The sequence below is a fragment of the Oncorhynchus kisutch genome, linkage group LG16 (assembly GCF_002021735.2).
Source record: "Oncorhynchus kisutch isolate 150728-3 linkage group LG16, Okis_V2, whole genome shotgun sequence".
In the NCBI taxonomy this organism is placed as follows: domain Eukaryota; kingdom Metazoa; phylum Chordata; class Actinopteri; order Salmoniformes; family Salmonidae; genus Oncorhynchus; species Oncorhynchus kisutch.
The window spans coordinates 2385054-2410080 of record NC_034189.2 but is presented as its reverse complement, the minus strand read 5'-3'; the positions used below and the strand labels follow the sequence as shown (position 1 = coordinate 2410080).

Here is a 25027-nt window from a genome sequence, read left to right as displayed (position 1 = left end):
TAACAAGCACAACATGCTCCATCATTCATAACAAGCACAACATGCTCCATCATTCATAACAAACACAACATGCTACATCATTCATAACAAACACAACATGCTACATCATTCATAACAAACACAACATGCTACATAATTCATAACAAACACAACATGCTACATCATTCATAACAAACACAACATGCTACATAATTCATAACAAACACAACATGCTACATCATTCATAACAAACACAACATGCTACATCATTCATAACAAACACAACATGCTACATAATTCATAAACACTACGTGCTACATCATTCATAATATACAGTTGAAGTCGAAAGACACCTTAGCCAAATACATTTAAACTCAGTTTTTCTCAATTCCTGATATTTAATCCTAGTAAACATTCCCTGTCTTAGGTCAGTCTGTGAATGTGAAATGTCAGAATAATAGTAGACAGAATGATTTATTTCAGCTTTTATTTCTTTCATCACATTCCCCGTGTCAAGTGTCAGTGTGCAGAAGGTAGGACAGAGTCAGGTGCAGGACACAGACCTGAGTAAGAAAATGACTTTACTCGAATAAATCACAAAATAATTCCACGGAGGGAAAATACTCCAGCTCACAGAAATAGTGAACAAAACCATGTTGGAACCAGAGGGTTAAATAGGGAATAAATAATGATGTAATGGGAACCAGGTGTGTCCAATCAAGACAAAACAAATGGACGAAACGTAGTTCGGTGGCGGCTAGAAAGCCGGTGACGTCGACCACCGAACGCTGCTTCGGCGGAAGTCGTGACACCCAGTTTGTCAGAAGTTTACTCAATTAGTATTTGGTAGCATTGCCTTTAAATTGTTTAACTTGGATCAAACATTGTCTATCTGTCTTCACTGCTGAGTAGACAGGGTCTGGAATGACCTTCTGACCTGTATCTCTGTCTGTCTGTCTTCACTGCTGAGTACACAGGGTCTGGAATGACCTTCTGACCTGTGTCTCTGTCTGTCTGTCTTCATCGCTGAGTAGACAGGGTCTGGAACAACGTTCTCTGAAAGAAACACATAAACAGGTTACAACTAGTGACACAGTAAAAACATATTTACTTCAGAAAGTGTTGTTAGTCTCTCCCTTCTTCCTACCTCTCCTCCTGTTGTGTTGTCTTTTCTCTGTGTGGTTGATGTCAGCATAGGTCAAATCACCTGGACCAGATCCACCTGGAACGAAACACAGGAGAGAGAGAGGATATTAATACAGACTGGACCAGATCCACCTGGAACGAAACACAGGAGAGAGAGAGGATATTAACACAGACTGGACCAGATCCACCTGGAACTAAACACAGGAGAGAGAGAGGATATTAACACAGACTGGACCAGATCCACCTGGAACTAAACACAGGATAGAGAGAGGATGCTAACACAGACTGGACCAGATCCACCTGGAACTAAACACAGGAGAGAGAGAGGATATTAACACAGACTGGACCACTTGGAACTAAACACAGGAGAGAGAGAGGATATTAACACAGACTGGACCACTTGGAACTAAACACCTGGACCAGCTGAGAGACGACAGTCACATTAACACAGACTGGACCAACTGAGAGAGGATAGTCACATTAACACAGACTGGACCAGCTGAGAGAGGATATTAACACAGACTGGACCAGCTGAGAGAGGATATTAACACAGACTGGACCAGCTGAGAGAGTATAGTCACATTAATACAGACTGGACCAGCTGAGAGAGGATATTAACACAGACTGGACCAGCTGAGAGAGGATATTAACACAGACTGGACCAGCTGAGAGAGGATATTAACACAGACTGGACCAGCTGAGAGAGTATAGTCACATTAACACAGACTGGACCAGCTGAGAGAGGATATTAACACAGCCTGGACCAGCTGAGAGACGACAGTCACATTAACACAGACTGGACCAGCTGAAAGAGGATAGTCATATTAACACAGACTGGACCTGATTTGGTGCTGATGTATATTCACCTGAGAGAGGTTGGTAGCATGATGTACATACATCAACAGCATCCTCTCGGACACTCTAGACCCACTTCAATATGCACACCGCCCCAACAGGTCCACAGCAATCTCAATCGCACTTTACACTTCCCTTTCCCACCTGGACAATAAGATAATAACCTACATAAGAATGTTGTTCATTGACTACAGCTGAGCGTTCAACACGATAGTGCCCTCAAAGCTTATCAAAAAGCTAAGGACCCTGGGACTAAACACCTCCCTCTGCCCCTGGATCCTGAACTTCCTGACGGGCCGCCCCCAGGTGGTAAGGGTAGGCAACAACACATCTGCCACGCTGATCCTCAACAACCTCTCCCTCAATGTGAGCAAGACAAAGGAGCTGATCATGGACTACAGAAAAAGGCGGGCCGAACAGGCCCCCATTAACAACGACGGGGCTGTAGTGGAGCGGGTTGAGAGTTTCAAGTTCCTTGGTGTCCACATCACCAACAAACTATTATCGTCCAAACATACCAAGACAGTCGTGAAGAGAGCACGACAAAACCTTTTCCCCCTCAGGAGACTGAAAAGATTTGGCATAGGTCCCCAGATCCTCAAAAGGTCCTACAGCTGCACCATTGAGTGCATCCTGACCTGTTGCATCACCGCCTGGTATGGCAACTGCTCATGATCTGACCATAAGGCGCTACAGAGGGTAGTGCGAACGGCCCAGTACATCACTGGTGCAAAGCTGCCTGCCATCCAGGACCTCTACACCAGGCGGTGTCAGAGGAAGGCCCTAAAAATTGTCCAAGACAACAGCCACCCAAGTCATTGGTTAGAGCCTGTAAGTCAGCATTTCACTGTGAGGTCTACTACACCTGTTGTATTCAGCATTTCACTGTGAGGTCTACTACACCTGTTGAATTCAGCATTTCACTGTAAAGTTTACACCTGTTGTATTCAGCATTTCACTGTAAGGTTTACACGTGCTGTATTCAGCATTTCACTGTGAGGTCTACACCTGTTGTATTCAGCATTTCACTGTGAGGTCTACACCTGTTGTATTCAGCATTTCACTGTGAGGTCTACACCTGTTGTATTCGGCGCACATGACAAATAAACTTTGATTTGATTTGTGGTGTTATAGTGTTATACAGTATTACAGTACCTGTGGTGTTATAGTGTTATACAGTATTACAGTACCTGTGGTGTTATAGTGTTATACAGTACTACAGTACCTGTGGTGTTATAGTGCTATACAGTATTACAGTACCTGTGGTGTAATACAGTATTACAGTACCTGTGGTGTTATAGTGTTATACAGTACTACAGTACCTGTGGTGTTATAGTGCTATACAGTATTACAGTACCTGTGGTGTAATACAGTATTACAATACCTGTGGTGTTATAGTGTTATACAGTACTGCAGTACCTGTGGTGTTATAGTGCTATACAGTATTACAGTACCTGTGGTGTTATACAGTACTGCAGTACCTGTGGTGTTATAGTGTTATACAGTACTACAGTACCTGTGGTGTTATAGTGCTATACAGTATTACAGTACCTGTGGTGTAATACAGTATTACAGTACCTGTGGTGTTATAGTGTTATACAGTATTACAGTACCTGTGGTGTAATACAGTATTACAGTACCTGTGATGTTAGTGTTATACAGTATTACAGTACCTGTGGTGTTATAGTGTTATACAGTATTACAGTATCGGTGGTGTTATAGTGTTATACAGTATTACAGTACCTGTGGTGTTATAGTGTTATACAGTACTACAGTACTTGTGGTGTTATAGTGTTATACGGTACTACAGTACCTGTGGTGTTATAGTGTTATACAGTAATACAGTACCTGTGGTGGTATAGTGTCATACAGTATTACAGTACCTGTGTTGTTATAGTGTTATACAGTATTACAGTACCTGTGGTGTTATAGTGTTATACAGTATTACAGTACCTGTGGTGTTATAGTGTTATACAGTATTACAGTACCTGTGGTGTTATACAGTATTACAGTACCTGTGGTGTTAGTGTTATACAGTATTACAGTACATGTGGTGTTATAGTGTTATACAGTATTACAGTACCTGTGGTGTTATACAGTATGACAGTACCTGTGGTGTTATAGTGTTATACAGTATTACAGTACCTGTGGTGTTATAGTGGGATACCGTATTACAGTACCTGTGGTGTTATAGTGTTATACAGTATTACAGTACCTGTGGTGTTATAGTGTTATACAGTACTACAGTACCTGTGGTGTTATAGTGCTATACAGTATTACAGTACCTGTGGTGTAATACAGTATTACAGTACCTGTGGTGTTATAGTGTTATACAGTATTACAGGACCTATGGTGTTATAGTGTTATACAGTATTACAGTACCTGTGGTGTAATACAGTATTACAGTACCTGTGGTGTTATAGTGTTATACAGTACTGCAGTACCTGTGGTGTTATAGTGTTATACAGTACTACAGTACCTGTGGTGTTATAGTGCTATACAGTATTACAGTACCTGTGGTGTAATACAGTATTACAGTACCTGTGGTGTTATAGTGTTATACAGTACTACAGTACCTGTGGTGTTATAGTGCTATACAGTATTACAGTACCTGTGGTGTAATACAGTATTACAGTACCTGTGGTGTTAGTGTTATACAGTATTACAGTACCTGTGGTGTTATAGTGTTATACAGTATTACAGTATCTGTGGTGTTATAGTGTTATACAGTATTACAGTACCTGTGGTGTTATAGTGTTATACAGTACTACAGTACTTGTGGTGTTATAGTGTTATACGGTACTACAGTACCTGTGGTGTTATAGTGTTATACAGTATCACAGTACCTGTGGTGTTGTAGTGTTATACAGTATTACAGTACCTGTGGTGTTATAGTGTTATACAGTATCACAGTACCTGTGGTGTTATAGTGTTATACAGTATTACAGTACCTGTGGTGTTATAGTGTTATATGGTATTACAGTACCTGTTGTGTTATACAGTATTACAGTACCTGTGGTGTTATGGTGTTATAAGGTATTACAGTACCTGTGGTGTTATAGTGTTATACAGTATTACAGTACCTGTGGTGTTATAGTGTTATACAGTATCACAAAACCTGTGGTGTTATAGTGTTATACAGTATTACAGTACCTGTGGTGTTATACAGTATTACAGTACCTGTGGTGTTAGTGTTATACAGTATTACAGTACATGTGGTGTTATAGTGTTATACAGTATTACAGTACCTGTGGTGTTATACAGTATGACAGTACCTGTGGTGTTATAGTGTTATACAGTATTACAGTACCTGTGGTGTTATAGTGTTATACAGTATTACAGTACCTGTGGTGTTATAGTGCTATACAGTATTACAGTGCATGTGGTGTAATTCAGTATTACAGTCCCTGTGGTGTTATAGTGTTATACAGTATTACAGTATTACAGTACCTGTGGTATTATAGTGTTATACAGCATTACAGTACCTGTGGTGTTATACAGTATTACAGTACCTGTGGTGTTATAGTGTTATACATTATACAGTACCTGTGGTGTTATAGTGTTATACGGTATTACAGTACCTGTGGTGTTAGTGTTATACAGTACCTGTGGTGTTATAGTGTTATATGGTATTACAGTACCTGTGGTGTTATAGTGCTGTAGTGTTATACAGTACCTGTGGTGTTAGTGTTATACAGTATTACAGTACCTGTGGTGTTATACAGTATTACAGTACCTGTGGTGTTATGGTGTTATAAGGTATTACAGTACCTGTGGTGTTATAGTGTTATACAGTATTACAGTACCTGTGGTGTTATAGTGTTATAGTGTTATACAGTACCTGTGGTGTTAGTGTTATACAGTATTACAGTACCTGTGGTGGTATAGTGTTATACGATATTACAGTACCTGTGGTGTTATAGTGTTATACAGTACTACAGTACCTGTGGTGGTATAGTGTTATACGGTATTACAGTACCTGTGGTGTTAGTGTTATACGGTACTACAGTACCTGTGGTGGTATAGTGTTATACGGTATTACAGTACCTGTGGTGTTATAGTGTTATACAGTACTACAGTACCTGTGGTGTTGGAGGTCTTCACTGCAGAGTAGACTGGATCAGCTCCTGGAGACTTCTCTGGAGGAGACGAGACAACGGGTTGAAGACATAAAGACATTGTACTGTGTGTGTGTGTGTATGTGTATGTGTGTGTATGTGTATGTGTATGTGTATGTGTATGTGTATGTGTATGTGTATGTGTGTGTGTGTGTGTGTGTGTGTTTGTTGGACGTGTGTGATTTTATGTTTGTATGTGTGTGGACGTGTTTATCTATAATTAAAGACCAGAAGTCCCCACAAGAAATGTAAACAAACACAAATTTGACCAAATAAGGACATTTTGTTGGTTCCCCCAAGGTCAGAAGCTGTTTCTATGCAATTTTAGGGTTAGGGTTAGGAGCTAGGGTTAGGGTTAGGGTAAGGAGCTAGGGATAGTTTTAGGGTTAGGGTTAGGAGCTAGGGTTTGGGTTAGTTGTAGGAGCTGGTGTTAATTTTACTGTTAGGGTTAGGAGCTAGATTTAGGGTTAGGGTTAGTTTAGGGTTAGGCGCTAGGGTTAGTTTTAGGGTTAGTGTTAGGAGTTAGGGTTATGGTTAGGGTTAGGAGCTAGTGTTAGGGTTAGGAGCTAGTGTTAGGGTTAGTGTTAGGAGCTAGGGTTATGGTTAGGGTTAGGAGCAAGTGTTAATTTTAGGGTTAGTGTTAGGAGCTAGGGTTAGTTTTAGGGTTAGTGTTAGGAGCTAGGGTTAATTTTAGGGTTAGTGTTAGGAGCTAGGGTTAGTTTTAGGGTTAGTGTTAGGAGCTAGGGTTAGTTTTAGGGTTAGTGTTAGGAGCTAGGGTTATGGTTAGAGTTAGGAGCTATTGTTAGGGTTAGGAGCTAGGGTTAGGGTTAGGGTTAAGAGATAGGGTTAGTTTTAGGTTCAGTGTTAGGAGCTAGGGTTAGGGTTAGTGTTAGGAGCTAGGGTTAATTTTAGGGTTAGGGTTAGGAGCTAGGGTTAGGGTTAGGAGCTAGAGTTAGGAGGTAGGGTTAGTTTTAGGGTTACGGTTAGGAGATAGGGTTAGGGTTAGGAGCTAGGGTTAGTTTTAGGGTTAGTGTTAGGAGCTAGGGTTATGGTTAGGGTTAGGAGCTAGTGTTAGGGTTAGGATTAGGAGCTAGAGTTAGCGTTAGGGTTAGGAGCTTGGGTCAGGGTTACGATCTAAGGTTAGTTTTAGGTATAGGGTCAGGGATAGGGTTAGGGTTAGGAGCTAGGTTTAGTTTTGGGGTTAGGGTTAGGAGCTAGGGTTAGTTTTAGGTTCAGTGTTAGGAGCTAGGGTTAGGGTTAGTGTTAGGAGCTAGGGTTAGTTTTAGGGTTAGGGTTAGGAGCTAGGATTAGATTTAGGGTTAGGGTTAGGAGCTAGGGTTATGGTTAGGGTTAGGAGCTAGGGTTAGTTTTAGGGTTAGGAGCTAGGGTTAGATTTAGGGTTAGGGTTAGGAGCTAGGATTAGATTTAGGGTTAGGGTTAGGAGCTAGGGTTATGGTTAGGGTTAGGAGCTAGGGTTAGGGTTAGGAGCTAGGGTTAATTTTAGGGTTAAGGTTAGGTTCTTGGGTTAAGGTTATGGTTAGGAGCTAGGGTTAATTTTAGGGTTAGGGTTAATTTTTGGGGGGAAGATTAGGGTTAGGAGCTAGGGTTAATTTTAGGGTTAGGGTTAGGTTTCGGGGTTAAGGTTAGGGTTAGACAAAATACAATTTTGAATGGGACTGAATTTTGTGTCCCCACAAGGTTATTTGTACAAGAGTCTCTTTGAATGTGTACCTCTCCTTCTCCTGGGTTCTGGGTCCTGTATGATTCTAACGTCAGCATACGTAACATCTCTGGGTTCAGCTGCTACATCTTTGTTCCTCTTGCAGAACAGGACGAGTAGAATGATCAGAGAGATGGAGAGAGCAGCCACCAACCCAGAGACAGACAAAGGGAGGAGGAGCGGGGTGGGAGAGGAGGATGAGCCAGAGCCCCCATCTTGAAAAACATCACAGTAAAAAGTTAAAAACTGTGATCTGATTAATATTATTTATTATGACATATTTATTACTTCTTTAAGAATATTCCAAAGATAAATACACAATGCAGAGATGACGAGAGGGTGAGTGGTCAATACAGTATTTTCTTTTTTTTGTAATAAGGGCTTAATGCAGAGACATGGGAGGAATTTGTCTATATATTCACCCTGAAATAGGATACTTGTTATTTGGCCACTGGCACAGTTTTATTTTCAAGGAATTCTAATTGGTCTAATTGGTCAACCACAGGCTAGTTATATACTACATCCTGTCCCTTTGTACACATGAGAGAAACACCGGAGAGCATCACTAGCTCCTAACCCCACTGAGCATCACTAGTTCCTAACCCCACTGAGCATCACTGAGGACAGGGCAGGGTGACCATCTAACCTTATGGTTAGAGCATTGGACCAGTAACCGAAAGGTTGCAAGATCAAATCCTTGAGCTGACATGGTACAAATCTGTCGTTCTGAACAAGACAATTAACCCACTGTTCCTAGGCCGTCATTGAAAATAAGAAGTTGTTCTTTTAAACTGACTTGCCTAGTTAAATACTGGTAAAAAAATATTTGAATAAACCTGTTTTTCTCCCCTTGATTTGCTTTGTTATTGAAGAATATCATCAACTGCTAACACTTCTAATGACCATGCAGGGATTATAAGAACAAACAAGTACTTGGGAGGCGAGATGGTGCACTGTCCTTCTCTCAGCATACATCAAAGCTGCAGTCTAGACTTGGTGTCCTCTATCGTAATCGCTCCTCTTTCACCCCAGCTGCCAAACTAACCCTGATTCAGATGACCATCCTACCCATGCTAGATTACAGAGACATAATTTATAGATCAGCTGGTAAGGGTGCCCCCGTCCCACGCAAAAGGCCTTATGCTTTTTGGTAGGCCATCATTGTAAATAAGAATTTGTTCTTTACTGACTTGTTAAATAAAGGTTCAATAAAAAATAAATACATGCAAATGAATGTGATGTCTCACCTGCCACAGTCATCCAGCTCTCTGGTGATTCTCCTTCAGAGTTGGTACACTTGTAGAGTCCTTCATCTGACTTGGATACTGCAGAGATGGTTATCTCTCCTGTAGTCTCAGTCCTGATCAGGGATCCATCTTTGTAGAAATCAGCTGTGAGGTCAGAGGGAGTTCCCTGATGTCTGCAGCGCAGAGTCACAGAATATCCCTCAGTCACAGGACGGACAGGGCTCTCCAGGATCACAGCTCCAGCTGTATATAATATATAAACATCATATATAAACAGGTCTCCCCAGGATCACAGCTCCAGCTGTATATAATATATAAACAGGCTTCTCCAGGATCACAGCTCCAGCTGTATATAATATATAAACATCATATATAAACAGGTCTCTCCAGGATCACAGCTCCAGCTGTATATAATATATAAACAGGCTTCTCCAGGATCACAGCTCCAGCTGTATATAATATATAAACATCATGTACAGTACCAGACAAATGTTTGGATACACCTACTCATTCAAGGGTTTTTCTTTATTTTTACTACTTTCTATATTGTAAAATAATAGTGAAGACATCAAAACTATGAAATAACAGATATGGAATCATGTAGTAACCAAAAAAAGTGTTAAAAAAATTAAAATATATTTTTCACCCTTTAGCCTTTGCTTTGATGACAGCTTTGCACACTCTTGGCATTCTCTCAAACAGCTTCACCTGGAATGCTTTTCCAACAGTCTTTTATTATTTTTATTTTTTATTTAACCTTTATTTAACTAGGCAAGTCAGTTAAGAACATATTCTTATTTACAATGACGGCCTACCCGGGCAAAACCGGGACGATGCTGGGCCAATTGTGCGCCGCCCTAAGGTACTGCCAATCACGGCCAGATGTGATACAGCTTGGATTTGAACCAGGGACTGTAGTGACACCTCTTTCACTGAGATGCCAAGCCTTAGACCGCTGCGCCACTCAGGAACCCCCCAACTCTTGAAGGAGTTCCCACATATGCTGAGCACTTTTTGGCTGCTTTTCCTTTACTCTGCGGTCCAACTCATCCCAAACCATCTCAATTGGGTTGAGGTCGGGTGATTGTGGAGGCTTGGTCATCTGGTACAGCACTCCATCACTCTCCTTCTTGGTCAAATAGCTCTTACACAGCCTGAAGGTGTATTTTGGGTCATTGTCCTGTTGAAAATCAAATGATAGTCCCACTAAGCACAAACTAGATGGGATGGCAAGTTGCTGCAGAATGCTGTGGTAGCCATGCAGGTTAAGGGTGCCTTGAATTCTAAATAAATCACTGACAGTGTTAGCAGCAAAGCACTCCAACACCTCCAGCACCTCCGCCTCCATGCTTCATGGTGGGAACCACACATACGGAGATCATCTGTTCACCTACTCCGCGTCTCACAAAGACATGGCGATTGGAACCAACAATATCAAATTTGGACCCAAAGGACAGATTTCCACCTGTCTAATGTCCATTGATCTTGTTTCTTGGCCCAAGCAAGTCTCTTCCTCTTATTTGTGTCCTTTACTAGTGGTTTCTTTGCAGCAATATGTCAATGAAGGCCTGATTCACGCAGTCTCCTCTGAACAGTTGATGTTGAGATGTGTCTGTTACTTGAACTCCGTGAAGCAACAAAAATCAACAAAATCAACAAAAAACAACAAAAATCTCATAATTAAAATTCCTCAAGCATACAAGTATTTTACACCATTTTAAAGATAGAATTCTTGTTAATCCAGCCACAGTATCTGTTAAAAAAATGCTTTATAGCAGAAAGCACCACAAACGATTATGTTAGATCTCCACCAAGCCACAGAATAAACACAGCCATTTTTCCAGCCAAAGAGAGGAGTCACAAAAAGCACAAATAGAGATAAAATGAATCACTAACCTTTGATGATCTTCATCAGATGACACTCATATGACTTCATGTTCAGTAGTTCCAAAAACAGCCGGTGATATTGCAGAGAGCCACATCATTTTACAAAAATACTCATTATAAATGTCAATGAAAATAAAATTGTTAGACATGGAAATACCCTCCTTAATGCAACCGCTGTGTCAGATTTTTTTTTTTAACTTAATGGAAAAAGCAAACCATGCAATAATCTGAGACAGCGCTCAGAAAAAGAAAATATCCACCATGTTGGAATCAACAGAAATCTGAAATTATTATAAATATTATATATATTCCCTTACCTTTGATGATCTTCATCAAACTGCACTCCTAGGAATCCCAGATCCACAATAAATGCTTGATTGTTTCGATAATGTCCATCATTTATGTCCAAATAGATCCTATTGTTATGGTGTTTAGTACACAAATCCAAACGCTTGTGCGGGTCAAGCCAAACGTCTGACAAAAAGTTCAAAAGTTATATAACAGTCCGAAGAAACCTGTCAAACTAATTATTGAATCAATCTTTAGGATGTTTTTATCATAAATGTTCAATAAAGTTCCAACCGGAGAATTCCTATGTCCTTAGAGAAGCAATGGAGCGCAGGTCACTATCATGTGAATTGCGCCTGACCAGCACTTGGCACTCTGCCAGACACCTGACTCATTCTGCTCTCCTACAGCCCCACATCACAGTAGAAGCCTCATTCAAGTTTCTAAAGACTGTTGACATCCAGTGGAAGCCTTAGGAAGTGCAACTTGATCCATATCCCACTGTGTATTCAATAGGGGCTGGGTTGAAAATCGACCAACCTCAGATTTGCCACTTCCTGTTTGGATTTTTTGTCAGGTTTTGCCTGCCATTTGAGTTCTGTTATACTCACAGACATCATTCAAACATTTTTCTATCCAAATGTACTAATACTATGCATATATTAGTAACTGGGACTGAGCAGCCCGTTTACTCTGTGCACATCTGGGCACCTTTCATCCAAGCTACTCAATACTGCCCCTGCAGCCCTAAGAAGTTTTAAGAAGGAAAGAAATTCCACAAATGAACTTTTTAACTTATGAAGGTGGTTGAGAGAAGCGTGTGGAAATCAAAGCAAAGGGTGAATACTTTGAAGAATCTCCAATATAAAATATATTTTGATTTGTTTAATACTTGTTTGGTTACACCATGATTCCATATGTGTTATTTCATAGTTTTGATGTCTTCACTATTATTCTACAATGTAGAAAATTTTAAAAATAAAGAAAACCCCTGGAATGACTAGGTGTGTCCAAACTTTGACTGGTTCTGTATAAACAGGTCTCTCCAGGATCACAGCTCCAGCTGTATATAATATATAAACATCATATATAAACATAACATCAGCTATCTGAAACCAGATGAACCACTAAACACTATAATGTTAGTAGATGGTGTTTGTGGACATACCAGGTACTGTGATGTTGACAGCATTGCTGTGTTCTCCAGACCCAGACTCACACCAGTACACTCCACTGTCTGATGGTATTAGTGACACAATGCATGAAGACCCTTGTTGTTTTCCCCAGTCAATATTACACTCTGAAAGTGTTCCTCTCTCTGTGTTCCTCACCACTCTCCATCCAGCAGAGTTCCCCTGAACCTCACAGCCCAGAGAGACAGACTCAAATTCAAAGAATTGAGATCTGTCAGAACTGACACTCAGAGAGGCTGGAACAGAGAGATCAAAGAAAGAGAGAGAGAGAGAGAGGGATGGAGAGAGATAGAGAGTGATAAGGGGAGAGAGATAGAGAGAGTTGCATTGTCTAAAGTAAAGTATTAAATTAAGGCCCTCAAGAGCAGTAGAGCCTGTATTGGCACAGAGATGCAGAAGGGTTGGTGCAGAGGAAGGTGTAATATTATACTGGCAACCATATTAGAACAATCTACTAACTTTCTCTACTTCTTACCATAGAACAATCTACTACTTCTTCTCTACTTCTTACCACTACTAGACTCTATCATTCATATGAGAAAAGATCCAGATCAGTAAAGTAGAGACCATTTCACCCTAGGAGAAACAACCCTCAAACACAACACCAACTATACTGACCTTGGTCTGACCGGAAGTTAATCTGTGCGTTTTGCCATAGAGTCTCTAACAGATAAAGCACTCAGATTTTCCATTTAGAAAGACACTGTATAAATGGAACCCACCAACTAGATTTTTGATTATAATATTTGTCAACACTCAAATGTCCTATTTTTTTTATTTCACCTTTTTTAGCTAGGCAAAAAAATTAAGAACAAATTCTTATTTACAATGATGGCCTAGAAACAGAGGGATAACTGCCTTGTTCAGTGGCAGAACAACAGATGTTTACCTTGTCAGCTCAAGGATTTGAACTAGCAACTTTTCAGTTATTGGCCCAACACTTTAACCACTGGGCTACCTGCTGGTTACTGGCCCAACACTTTAACCACTGGGCTACCTGCTGGTTACTGGCCCAACACTTTAACCACTGGGCTACCTGCTGGTTACTGGCCCAACACTTTAACCACTGGGCTACCTGCTGGTTACTGGCCCAACACTTTAACCACTGGGCTACCTGCTGGTTACTGGCCCAACACTTTAACCACTAGGCTACCTGCTGGTTACTGGCCCAACACTTTAACCACTAGGCTACCTGCTGGTTACTGGCCCAACACTTTAACCACTAGGCTACCTGCTGGTTACTGGCCCAACACTTTAACCACTAGGCTACCTGCTGGTTACTGGCCCAACACTTTAACCACTAGGCTACCTGCAGGTTACTGACCCAACACTTTAACCACTAGGCTACCTAGGCTACCTATAATAGAGACAATATATCTAGCTGGTCTGTCATAATATAATAGAGACAGTAGATCTAGCTGGTCTGTCATAATATAATAGAGACAATATATCTAGCTGGTCTGTCATAATATAATAGAGACAATATATCTAGCTCCAGATTTTATCCTAGTCTTTCATAATAGAGACAATATATCTAACTCTAGATTATATCCTAGTCTTTCACAATAGAGACAATATATCTAACTCTAGATTATATCCTAGTCTTTCACAATAGAGACAATATATCTAACTCTAGATTATATCTAGAGACTATCACACCCTATTGTTTCCCTCCCACAGGGTTATAGTTATATAGTTATAGTTATATAGTTATAGTTATATAGTTAGCTATATAGTTATAGTTATATAGTTAGTTATATAGTTAGTTATATAGTTATAGTTATATAGTTATAGTTATATAGTTAGTTATATAGTTATAGTTATAGTTATATAGTTATATAGTTATAGTTATATAGTTATAGTTATATAGTTATAGTTATACATGCCCCTTGGTTCTCCCCAGACCTGACTGCCCTTAACCAACACAAAAACATCCTATGGCGTTCTGCATTAGCATCGAACAGCCCCCGTGATATGCAGCTGTTCAGGGAAGCTAGAAATCATTATACACAGGCAGTTAGAAAAGCCAAGGCTAGCTTTTTCAAGCAGAAATTTGCTTCCTGCAACACTAACTCAAAAAAGTTCTGGGACACTGTAAAGTCCATGGAGAATAAGAACACCTCCTCCCAGCTGCCCACTGCACTGAAGATAGGAAACACTGTCACCACTGATAAATCCACCATAATTGAGAATTTCAATAAGCATTTTTCTACGGCTGGCCATGCTTTCCACCTGGCTACTCCTACCCCGGACAACAGCACTGCACCCCCAACAGCAACTCGCCCAAGCCTTCCCCATTTCTCCTTCTCCCAAATCCATTCAGCTGATGTTCTGAAAGAGCTGCAAAATCTGGACCCCTACAAATCAGCCGGGCTAGACAATCTGGACCCTTTCTTTCTAAAATGATCTGCCGAAATTGTTGCCACCCCTATTACTAGCCTGTTCAACCTCTCTTTCGTGTCGTCTGAGATTCCCAAAGATTGGAAAGCAGCTGCGGTCATCCCCCTCTTCAAAGGGGGGGACACTCTTGACCCAAACTGCTACAGACCTATATCTATCCTACCGTGCCTTTCTAAGGTCTTCGAAAGCCAAGTCAACAAACAGATTACCGACCATTTCGAATCTCACCATACCTTCTCTGCTATGCAATCTGGTTTCAGAGCTGGTCATGGGTGCACCTCAGCCACGCTCAAGGTCCTAAACGATATCTTAACCGCCATCGATAAGAAACATTACTGTGCAGCCGTATTCATTGATCTGGCCAAGGCTTTCGACTCTGTCAATCACCATATCCTCATCGGCAGACTCGACAGCCTTGGTTTCTCAAATGATTGCCTCGCCTGGTTCACCAACTACTTCTCTGATAGAGTTCAGTGTGTCAAATCGGAGGGTCTGCTGTCCGGACCTCTGGCAGTCTCTATGGGGGTGCCACAGGGTTCAATTCTTGGACCGACTCTCTTCTCTGTATACATCAATGAGGTCGCTCTTGCTGCTGGTGAGTCCCTGATCCACCTCTACGCAGACGACACCATTCTGTATACTTCCGGCCCTTCTCTGGACACTGTGTTAACAACCCTCCAGGCAAGCTTCAATGCCATACAACTCTCCTTCCATGGCCTCCAATTGCTCTTGAATGCAAGTAAAACTAAATGCATGCTCTTCAACCGATCGCTGCCTGCACCTACCCGCCTGTCCAACATCACTACTCTGGACGGCTCTGACTTAGAATACGTGGACAACTACAAATACTTAGGTGTCTGGTTAGATTGTAAACTCTCCTTCCAGACCCATATCAAACATCTCCAATCCAAAGTTAAATCTAGAATTGGCTTCCTATTTCGCAACAAAGCATCCTTCACTCATGCTGCCAAACATACCCTTGTAAAACTGACCATCCTACCAATCCTCGACTTTGGCGATGTCATTTACAAAATAGCCTCCAATACCCTACTCAACAAATTGGATGCAGTCTATCACAGTGCAATCCGTTTTATCACCAAAGCCCCATATACTACCCACCATTGCGACCTGTACGCTCTCGTTGGCTGGCCCTCGCTTCATACTCGTCGCCAAACCCACTGGCTCCATGTCATCTACAAGACACTGCTAGGTAAAGTCCCCCCTTATCTCAGCTCGCTGGTCACCATAGCATCTCCCACCTGTAGCACACGCTCCAGCAGGTATATCTCTCTAGTCACCCCCAAAACCAATTCTTTCTTTGGCCGCCTCTCCTTCCAGTTCTCTGCTGCCAATGACTGGAACGAACTACAAAAATCTCTGAAACTGGAAACACTTATCTCCCTCACTAGCTTTAAGCACCAACTGTCAGAGCAGCTCACAGATTACTGCACCTGTACATAGCCCACCTATAATTTAGCCCAAACAACTACCTCTTTCCCAACTGTATTTAATTTTAATTTATTTATTTATTTTGCTCCTTTGCACCCCATTATTTTTTTATTTCTACTTTGCACATTCTTCCATTGCAAAACTACCATTCCAGTATTTTACTTGCTATATTGTATTTACTTTGCCATCTTGGCCTTTTTTGCCTTTACCTCCCTTCTCACCTCATTTGCTCACATTGTATATAGACTTGTTTATACTGCATTATTGACTGTATGTTTGTTTTTACTCCATGTGTAACTCTGTGTCGTTTTATCTGTCGAACTGCTTTGCTTTATCTTGGAAAGGTCGCAATTGTAAATGAGAACTTGTTCTCAACTTGCCTACCTGGTTAAATAAAGGTAAAATAAAATAAAATAAAATAAAATATATATAGTTATAGTTATATAGTTAGTTATATAGTTATAGTTATATAGTTAGTTATATAGTTATAGTTATATAGTTAGTTATATAGTTATAGTTATATAGTTATAGTTATATAGTTATAGTTATATAGTTAGTTATATAGTTATAGTTATATAGTTAGTTATATAGATAGTTATATAGTTATAGTTATATAGTTAGTTATATAGTTAATTATATAGATAGTTATATAGTTAGTTATATAGTTATAGTTATATAGTTAGTTATATAGTTAGTTATATAGTTATAGTTATATAGTTAGTTATATAGTTAGTTATATAGTTATAGTTATATAGTTAGTTATATAGTTATAGTTATATAGTTATAGTTATATAGTTAGTTATATAGTTAGTTATCATTTTAGTTATATAGTTAGCTATATAGTTATAGTTATATAGTTATAGTTATATAGTTAGTTATATAGTTATAGTTATATAGTTAGTTATATAGTTATAGTTATATAGTTATAGTTATATAGTTATATAGTTATAGTTATATAGTTATAGTTATATAGTTAGTTATATAGATAGTTATATAGTTATAGTTATATAGTTAGTTATATAGTTAATTATATAGATAGTTATATAGTTAGTTATATAGTTATAGTTATATAGTTAGTTATATAGTTAGTTATATAGTTATAGTTATATAGTTAGTTATATAGTTATAGTTATATAGTTATAGTTATATAGTTAGTTATATAGATAGTTATATAGTTATAGTTATATAGTTAGTTATATAGTTAATTATATAGTTAGTTATATAGTTAGTTATATCGTTAGTTATGTTGTTATAGTTATATAGTTAGCTATATAGTTAGATATATATTTGTAGTTATATAGTTAGTTATATAGTTAGTTATATAGTTATAGTTATATAGTTATAGTTATACAGTTAGTTATATAGTTATAGTTATATAGTTAGTTATATAGTTAGTTGTATAGTTATAGTTATATAATTATAGTTATATAGTTAGTCATATAGTTATAGTTATATAGTTAGTTATATAGTTATAGTTATATAGTTAGTTGTATAGTTATAGTTATATAGTTAGTTATATAGTTATAGTTATTTAGTTATTTAGTTATAGTTATATAGTTGTAGTTATATAGTTATATAGTTAGTCATATAGTTAGTTATATAGTTATAGTTATATAGTTAGTTATATAGTTATAGATATATAGTTATAGTTATATAGTTAGTTATATAGTTATAGTTATATAGTTAGTTATATAGTTAGTTATCATTTTAGTTATATAGTTAGTTATATAGTTAGCTATATAGTTATAGATATATAGTTATAGTTATATAGTTAGTTATATAGTTATAGTTATATAGTTAGTTATATAGTTAGTTATCATTTTAGTTATATAGTTAGTTATATAGTTATAGTTATTTAGTTATAGTTATATAGTTAGTTATATAGTTATAGTTAGTGTTAACACCCTATTACTAGCCTGTTCAACCTCTCTTTCGTGTCGTCTGAGATTCCCAAAGATTGGAAAGCAGCTGCGGTCATCCCCCTCTTCAAAGGGGGGAACACTCTTGACCCATACTGCTACAGACCTATATCTATCCTACTGTGCCTTTCTAAGGTCTTCGAAACCAAGTCAACAAACAGATTACCGACCATTTCGAATCTCACCATACCTTCTCTGCTATGCAATCTGGTTTCAGAGCTGGTCATGGGTGCACCTCAGCCACGCTCAAGGTCCTAAACGATATCTTAACCGCCATCGATAAGAAACATTACCGTGCAGCCGTATTCATTGATCTGGCCAAGGATTTCGACTCTGTCAATCACCACATCCTCATCGGCAGACTCGACAGCCTTGGTTTCTCAAATGATTGCCTCGCCTGGTTCACCAACTACTTCTCTGATAGAGTTCAGTGTGTCAAATCGGAGGGTCTGCTGTCCGGACCTCTGGCAGTCTCTATGGGGGTGCCACAGGGTTCAATTCTTGGACCGACTCTCTTCTCTGTATACATCAATGAGGTCGCTCTTGCTGCTGGTGAGTCCCTGATCCACCTCTACGCAGACGACACCATTCTGTATACTTCCGGCCCTTCTTTGGACACTGTGTTAACAACCCTCCAGGCAAGCTTCAATGCCATACAACTCTCCTTCCGTGGCCTCCAATTGCTCTTAAATACAAGTAAAACTAAATGCATGCTCTTCAACCGATCGCTACCTGCACCTACCCGCCTGTCCAACATCACTACTCTGGACGGCTCTGACTTAGAATACGTGGACAACTACAAATACTTAGGTGTCTGGTTAGACTGTAAACTCTCCTTCCAGACCCATATCAAACATCTCCAATCCAAAGTTAAATCTAGAATTGGCTTCCTATTTCGCAACAAAGCATCCTTCACTCATGCTGCCAAACATACCCTTGTAAAACTGACCATCCTACCAATCCTCGACTTTGGCGATGTCATTTACAAAATAGCCTCCAATACCCTACTCAACAAATTGGATGCAGTCTATCACAGTGCAATCCGTTTTATCACCAAAGCCCCATATACTACCCACCATTGCGACCTGTACGCTCTCGTTGGCTGGCCCTCGCTTCATACTCGTCGCCAAACACACTGGCTCCATGTCATCTACAAGACCCTGCTAGGTAAAGTCCCCCCTTATCTCAGCTCGCTGATCACCATAGCATCTCCCACCTGTAGCACATGCTCCAGCAGGTATATCTCTCTAGTCACCCCCAAAACCAATTCTTTCTTTGGCCGCCTCTCCTTCCAGTTCTCTGCTGCCAATGACTGGAACGAACTACAAAAATCTCTGAAACTGGAAACACTTATCTCCCTCACTAGCTTTAAGCACCAACTGTCAGAGCAGCTCACAGATTACTGCACCTGTACATAGCCCATCTATAATTTAGCCCAAACAACTACCTCTTTCCCAACTGTATTTAATTTGTATTTATTTATTTATTTTGCTCCTTTGCACCCCATTATTTTTATTTCTACTTTGCACATTCTTCCATTGCAAAACTACCATTCCAGTGTTTTACTTGCTATATTGTATTTACTTTGCCATCATGGCCTTTTTTGCCTTTACCTCCCTTCTCACCTCATTTGCTCACATTGTATATAGACTTGTTTATACTGTATTATTGACTGTATGTTTGTTTTACTCCATGTGTAACTCTGTGTCGTTGTATCTGTCGAACTGCTTTGCTTTATCTTGGCCAGGTCGCAATTGTAAATGAGAACTTGTTCTCAACTTGCCGACCTGGTTAAATAAAGGTGTTCTCAACTAGCCTACCTGGTTAAATAAAGGTGTTCTCAACTTGCCTACCTGGTTAAATAAAGGTGTTCTCAACTAGCCTACCTGGTTAAATAAAGGTGTTCTCAACTTGCCTACCTGGTTAAATAAAGGTAAAATAAAATAAAATAAATAAAAACAGGTAGGGTTAGTGTAGGGTAGGTAGGGTTAGTGTAGGGTAGGTAAGGGTAGGTAGGGTTAGTGTAGGGGTAGGTAGGGTTAGTGTAGGGGTAGGTAGGGTTAGTGTAGGGGTAGGTAGGGTTAGTGTAGGGTAGGTAGGGTTAGTGTAGGGTAGGTAGGGTTAGTGTAGGGTAGGTAGGGTTAGTGTAGGGTAGGTAAGGTTAGTGTAGGGTAGGTAGTTAGTTATATAGTTAGGGTTATATAGTTATAGTTATTTAGTTAGTTATATAGTTATAGTTAGTGTTAACATGTATCTATTTGAGTCTGTATCTCACATCACAGAGTACCATGTTCTACCCTGTGATGTGTTGCAGGTGAGAGCAGCTAGAACAGGTGGAGATTCTTTATGGAACCTTCGTTACTAAGAGAATAAGGACTGGAGACTGATATGAAGTCACAACCAATGAAGAGACAGGAAGACATGTTACTATTATAGAACAGGTGATGAATATAGAGAAATGTTACTATTATAGAACAGGTGATGAATATAGAGAAATGTTACTATTATAGAACAGGTGATGAATATAGAGAAATGTTACTATTATAGAACAGGTGATGAATATAGAGAAATGTTACTATTATAGAACAGGTGATGAATATAGAGAAATGTTACTATTATAGAACAGGTGATGAATATAGAGAAATGTTACTATTATAGAACAGGTGATGAATATAGAGAAATGTACTCACCTCCACCTTGACCGAGGCTACAGTATACCAGTGTACTCAACAGCACTGAAACACACAGTGAGAACTATCACTATGGTACATGATGTAAACACTGAAACACACAGAGAGAACTATCACTATGGTACATGATGTAAACACTGAAACACACTGAGAGAACCATCACTATGGTACATAATAGAAACACTGAGCTGCACCACAGATATTAATTTCCTTAATAGTCTACTGACACATTTGTGTGTGAATCTTATTAACATACTGCAAGAATTCCCATCAAAATCTGTCAATTTAAGAGATCTGTGTTTTTGCATCGGCTGCGTTGCAATCCACAGCATCAGACTATGTTGAACTTCCACATCTGTGTGGAAAGTGTGTCTCAGCTACAAACGAATATGACCCCACTATGGAAAGGGGAGACTCTCAGCTACAAACTAATATGACCCCACTATGGAAAGAGGAGCCTCTCAGCTACAAACTAATATGACCCCACTATGGAAAGAGGAGACTCAGATACAAACTATTATGACCCCACTATGGAAAGAGGAGACTCTCAGCTACAAACTAATATGACCCCACTATGGAAAGAGGAGACTCAGCTACAAACTAATATGACCCCACTATGGAAAGGGGAGACTCATACAAATGAATGGTAGTATGGAGATATATATAGATATTAAACCTTCATCTGAAGGTAACCCATACAAATGAATGGTAGTATGGAGATATATATAGATATTAAACCTTCATCTGAAGGTAACCCATACAAATGAATGGTAGTATGGAGATATATATAGATATTAAACCTTCATATGAAGGTAACCCATACAAATGAATGGTAGTATGGAGATATATATAGATATTAAACCTTCATCTGAAGGTAACCCATACAAATGAATGGTAGTATGGAGATATATATAGATATTAAACCTTCATCTGAAGGTAACCCATACAAATGAATGGTAGTATGGAGATATATATAGATATTAAACCTTCATCTGAAGGTAACCCATACAAATGAATGGAAGCATGGATATTTTTTTTATTTCACCTTTATGTAACCAGGTAGGCTAGTTGAGAACACCTTTATTTAACCAGGTAGGCTAGTTGAGAACACCTTTATTTAACCAGGTAGGCTAGTTGAGAACACCTTTATTTAACCAGGTAGGCTAGTTGAGAACACCTTTATTTAACCAGGTAGGCTAGTTGAGAACACCTTTATTTAACCAGGTAGGCTAGTTGAGAACACCTTTATTTAACCAGGTAGGCTAGTTGAGAACACCTTTATTTAACCAGGTAGGCTAGTTGAGAACAAGTTCTCATTTACAACTGCGACCTGGCCAAGATAAAGCATAGCAGTGTGAACAGACAACACAGAGTTACACATGGAGTAAACAATTAACAAGTCAATAACACAGTAGGAAAAAAAGAGTCTATATACATTGTGTGCAAAAGGCATGAGGAGGTAGGCGAATAATTACAATTTTGCAGATTAACACTGGAGTGATAAATGATCAGATGGTCATGTACAGGTAGAGATACTGGTGTGCAAAAGAGCAGAAAAGTAAATAAATATAAACAGTATGGGGATTAGGTAGGTAAATTGGGTGGGCTGTTTACCGATAGACTATGTACAACTGCAGCGATCGGTTAGCTGCTCAGATAGCAGATGTTTGAAGTTGGTGAGGGAGATTAAAAGTCTCCAACTTCAGCGATTTTTGCAAATATCGTTTTGTGCCAACAAAAATAAGGGGTTAAATATCTGTCCCAAAAACTAAAATGTTTCCTGAGCTTTCTTATATGAGACCTGTTGGGGATGAATCAGAATTAGTTAGGTAATAGTAGTTGATAAATAGGATGTTTTATATACATAATAATGCCTATGTGAGATATTTGTCATTAGGATGTTTTCTTTCGGATAATACTGTTGGCAGTTTGCAGTTATCCCTTCTCTGCTAGGGCTTAGTCACTACGGGCCCAGAGAGGGGAGAGGTCAAGCTTGTCTTCATATGTCAATGTATCTGCTTAAACCATGTGATGCTATGAAGAATATCAGAAGGGGAGGAGGATAGAATGGAGGCTTGTCTTCTTATGGGAATGTGTCTGTAACTATTGTATGTCCCCTCTGAGGTTGCCCTTATCTTGATCTAATATATGACCTAAGAGGCTCACTGTCTCGGTGATCTTGTCCAGGAGGAGATGTATTTGAGATGGGAGTATTTAGAATTGACAATTGATATATGCCATTGGATGAGGTAATGGTTTGGTCCTAAGTGGTACCAAGAACGAGATAAGAACTTCGTTTAGGAGACCAAACTGAACGATAATTTATTGCTAATGCTATCCGGCTATGGGATACTCCTCTGTCAAGTAAAAGGTTCTTTGTGAACTGTTCCTGAGATCTGTGTTTCGTCATGTGAGTTGAGGTGGGTGTGTCTTGGCTATAAATGATACTAAGAACTGTTTTGTAAGCACTCTCAGAGAATTCATTTATAGACACTGAATTGATCTGAGAGTCACAGGGCTATGGTGAAGCTCATATAATTAAAGATGGACTTTATAATATAACTTTGACTTGTGTGTGGTTTGCTCTCTCATTATTTGGTAATAAAAGAAATTTCCTCAACAGACCCGATTCAGGAAATGTCGCAGGTCACAACTTCACAGGAGAGCCGTTTGAACGTTTAAAAAAAATTGTTTTTATGAAAATGCGTTTTTTTGGGCAGAAACGCCTTCTTGAACATGTGAACTTTCATGTGCCTTATTAACAAATGTGTATGCTGTCTGGAAATATGAATACAATTGTTAAATTATGAGCCTAGTTGGTTAAGCCACAGAAAAAGTTAGCAGCCTTCCCACTAGCCATGATTGGCTGGGATAATGAGTGGTCTGGACATGCCAAGAGAAGAGTTCAGATTAGTCTGCTATATAGAAGGCTTCTATCTATGTCAGCTCGTCAGTCTGTGTTGGTAATCCTGTCGAATGCAGGAAAAAAAAGTATTGTGTAGTGGAGCTGCATAAGTGTTGATTTCCACTTTCTGGAGGATCAAGATTTGAAATCAGTGGAATTTGAGTATGATAGCTAAGGAGATGGAGAAAACACCTGTCTCCGGATTACATCTTCAAACTAAGGGCAACCGTGGTATGACATTCCTGATAGGGAGACGCGTCCACCGTGCATGATGGGGTATACGAGTAAGATAGTCTAGCGTTAGCTAGCTACATTTTCAGATATTACTGTTGACTAACCCCATTCTGTACAAATTTGGGCAACCGCGGCATTCCAACGAGGCTGCAATAAAAACTAATTGGACTGTAGCGACCGTGTTGGCATCAAAATCTGGGGTGTGAACTGCGTTTCTATTCAAGCATTGATTGATATGTTAATGGCCCGATAGTATTGGAGAAATATAGAAAAAACGGACTCCTCTGACGCTGTATGTTAAATTGTGAAGTGTCACACCCGCCATTTTTAAAAACACCCAACGGAGCTCATTGCCTTCTTCAATCATGCAGAGACAGGCACGATGGTGTTGTCATTGATTTTGCTGGAAAGTAAAGAAATTGTACTTTACAATGGTATTCGTATTACAGTTGACCTGGAAGTATTACGTTTTTTGGGGGGCGCTAAAATAAGGTACCTTTTACATTACAATGCGATGTACAAAAGATTGTTAGCTAACTATTATCATGTTTTAAGGTAAGACCCATGTGCAGACAGTGTCGAAGTAACAGAAGTTTAATATTCGAACAAGGGCAGGAAAAAGGACAGGTCAAGGGCAGGCAGATCTCAGTAATCCAGAGTGGTGGGACAAAGGTACAGGATGGCAGGCAGGCAGAGCTCAGTAATCCAGAGTAGTGGGGCAAAGGTACAGGATGGCAGGCAGGCAGAGGTCAGTAAGGCAGAGGTCAGTAAGGCAGAGGTCAGTAAGGCAGAGGTCAGTAAGCCAGAGTAGTGGGGCAAAGGTACAGGATGGCAGGCAGGCAGAGGTCAGTAAGGCAGAGTAGTGGGACAAAGGTACAGGATGGCAGGCAGATGGCAGTAATCCAGAGTAGTGGGGCAAAGGTACAGGATGGCAGGCAGATCTCAGTAATCCAGAGTAGTGGGACAAAGGTACAGGATGGCAGGCAGGCAGAGTTCA

The 25027-nt window shown here is 39.5% G+C and overlaps 1 protein-coding gene across 1 annotated transcript in view; it reads right to left on the bottom strand.

The window, feature by feature from the left end:
• Positions 1-449: 449 nt before the first annotated feature.
• LOC116353899 (low affinity immunoglobulin gamma Fc region receptor II) overlaps positions 450-25027 on the bottom strand; it is a 27602-nt gene continuing 3024 nt past the window's right edge. Inside the window, exons 2-8 of the mRNA XM_031791567.1 lie at positions 20892-20936; positions 12409-12669; positions 9066-9308; positions 7830-8033; positions 6063-6119; positions 1127-1201; positions 450-1035 (exon numbers count right to left, since the gene is read on the bottom strand). Coding sequence (XP_031647427.1) covers positions 878-1035; positions 1127-1201; positions 6063-6119; positions 7830-8033; positions 9066-9308; positions 12409-12669; positions 20892-20936 — 1043 coding nt within the window. The 3' untranslated portion in view covers positions 450-877. The remainder of the gene's footprint in view (positions 1036-1126; positions 1202-6062; positions 6120-7829; positions 8034-9065; positions 9309-12408; positions 12670-20891; positions 20937-25027) is intronic.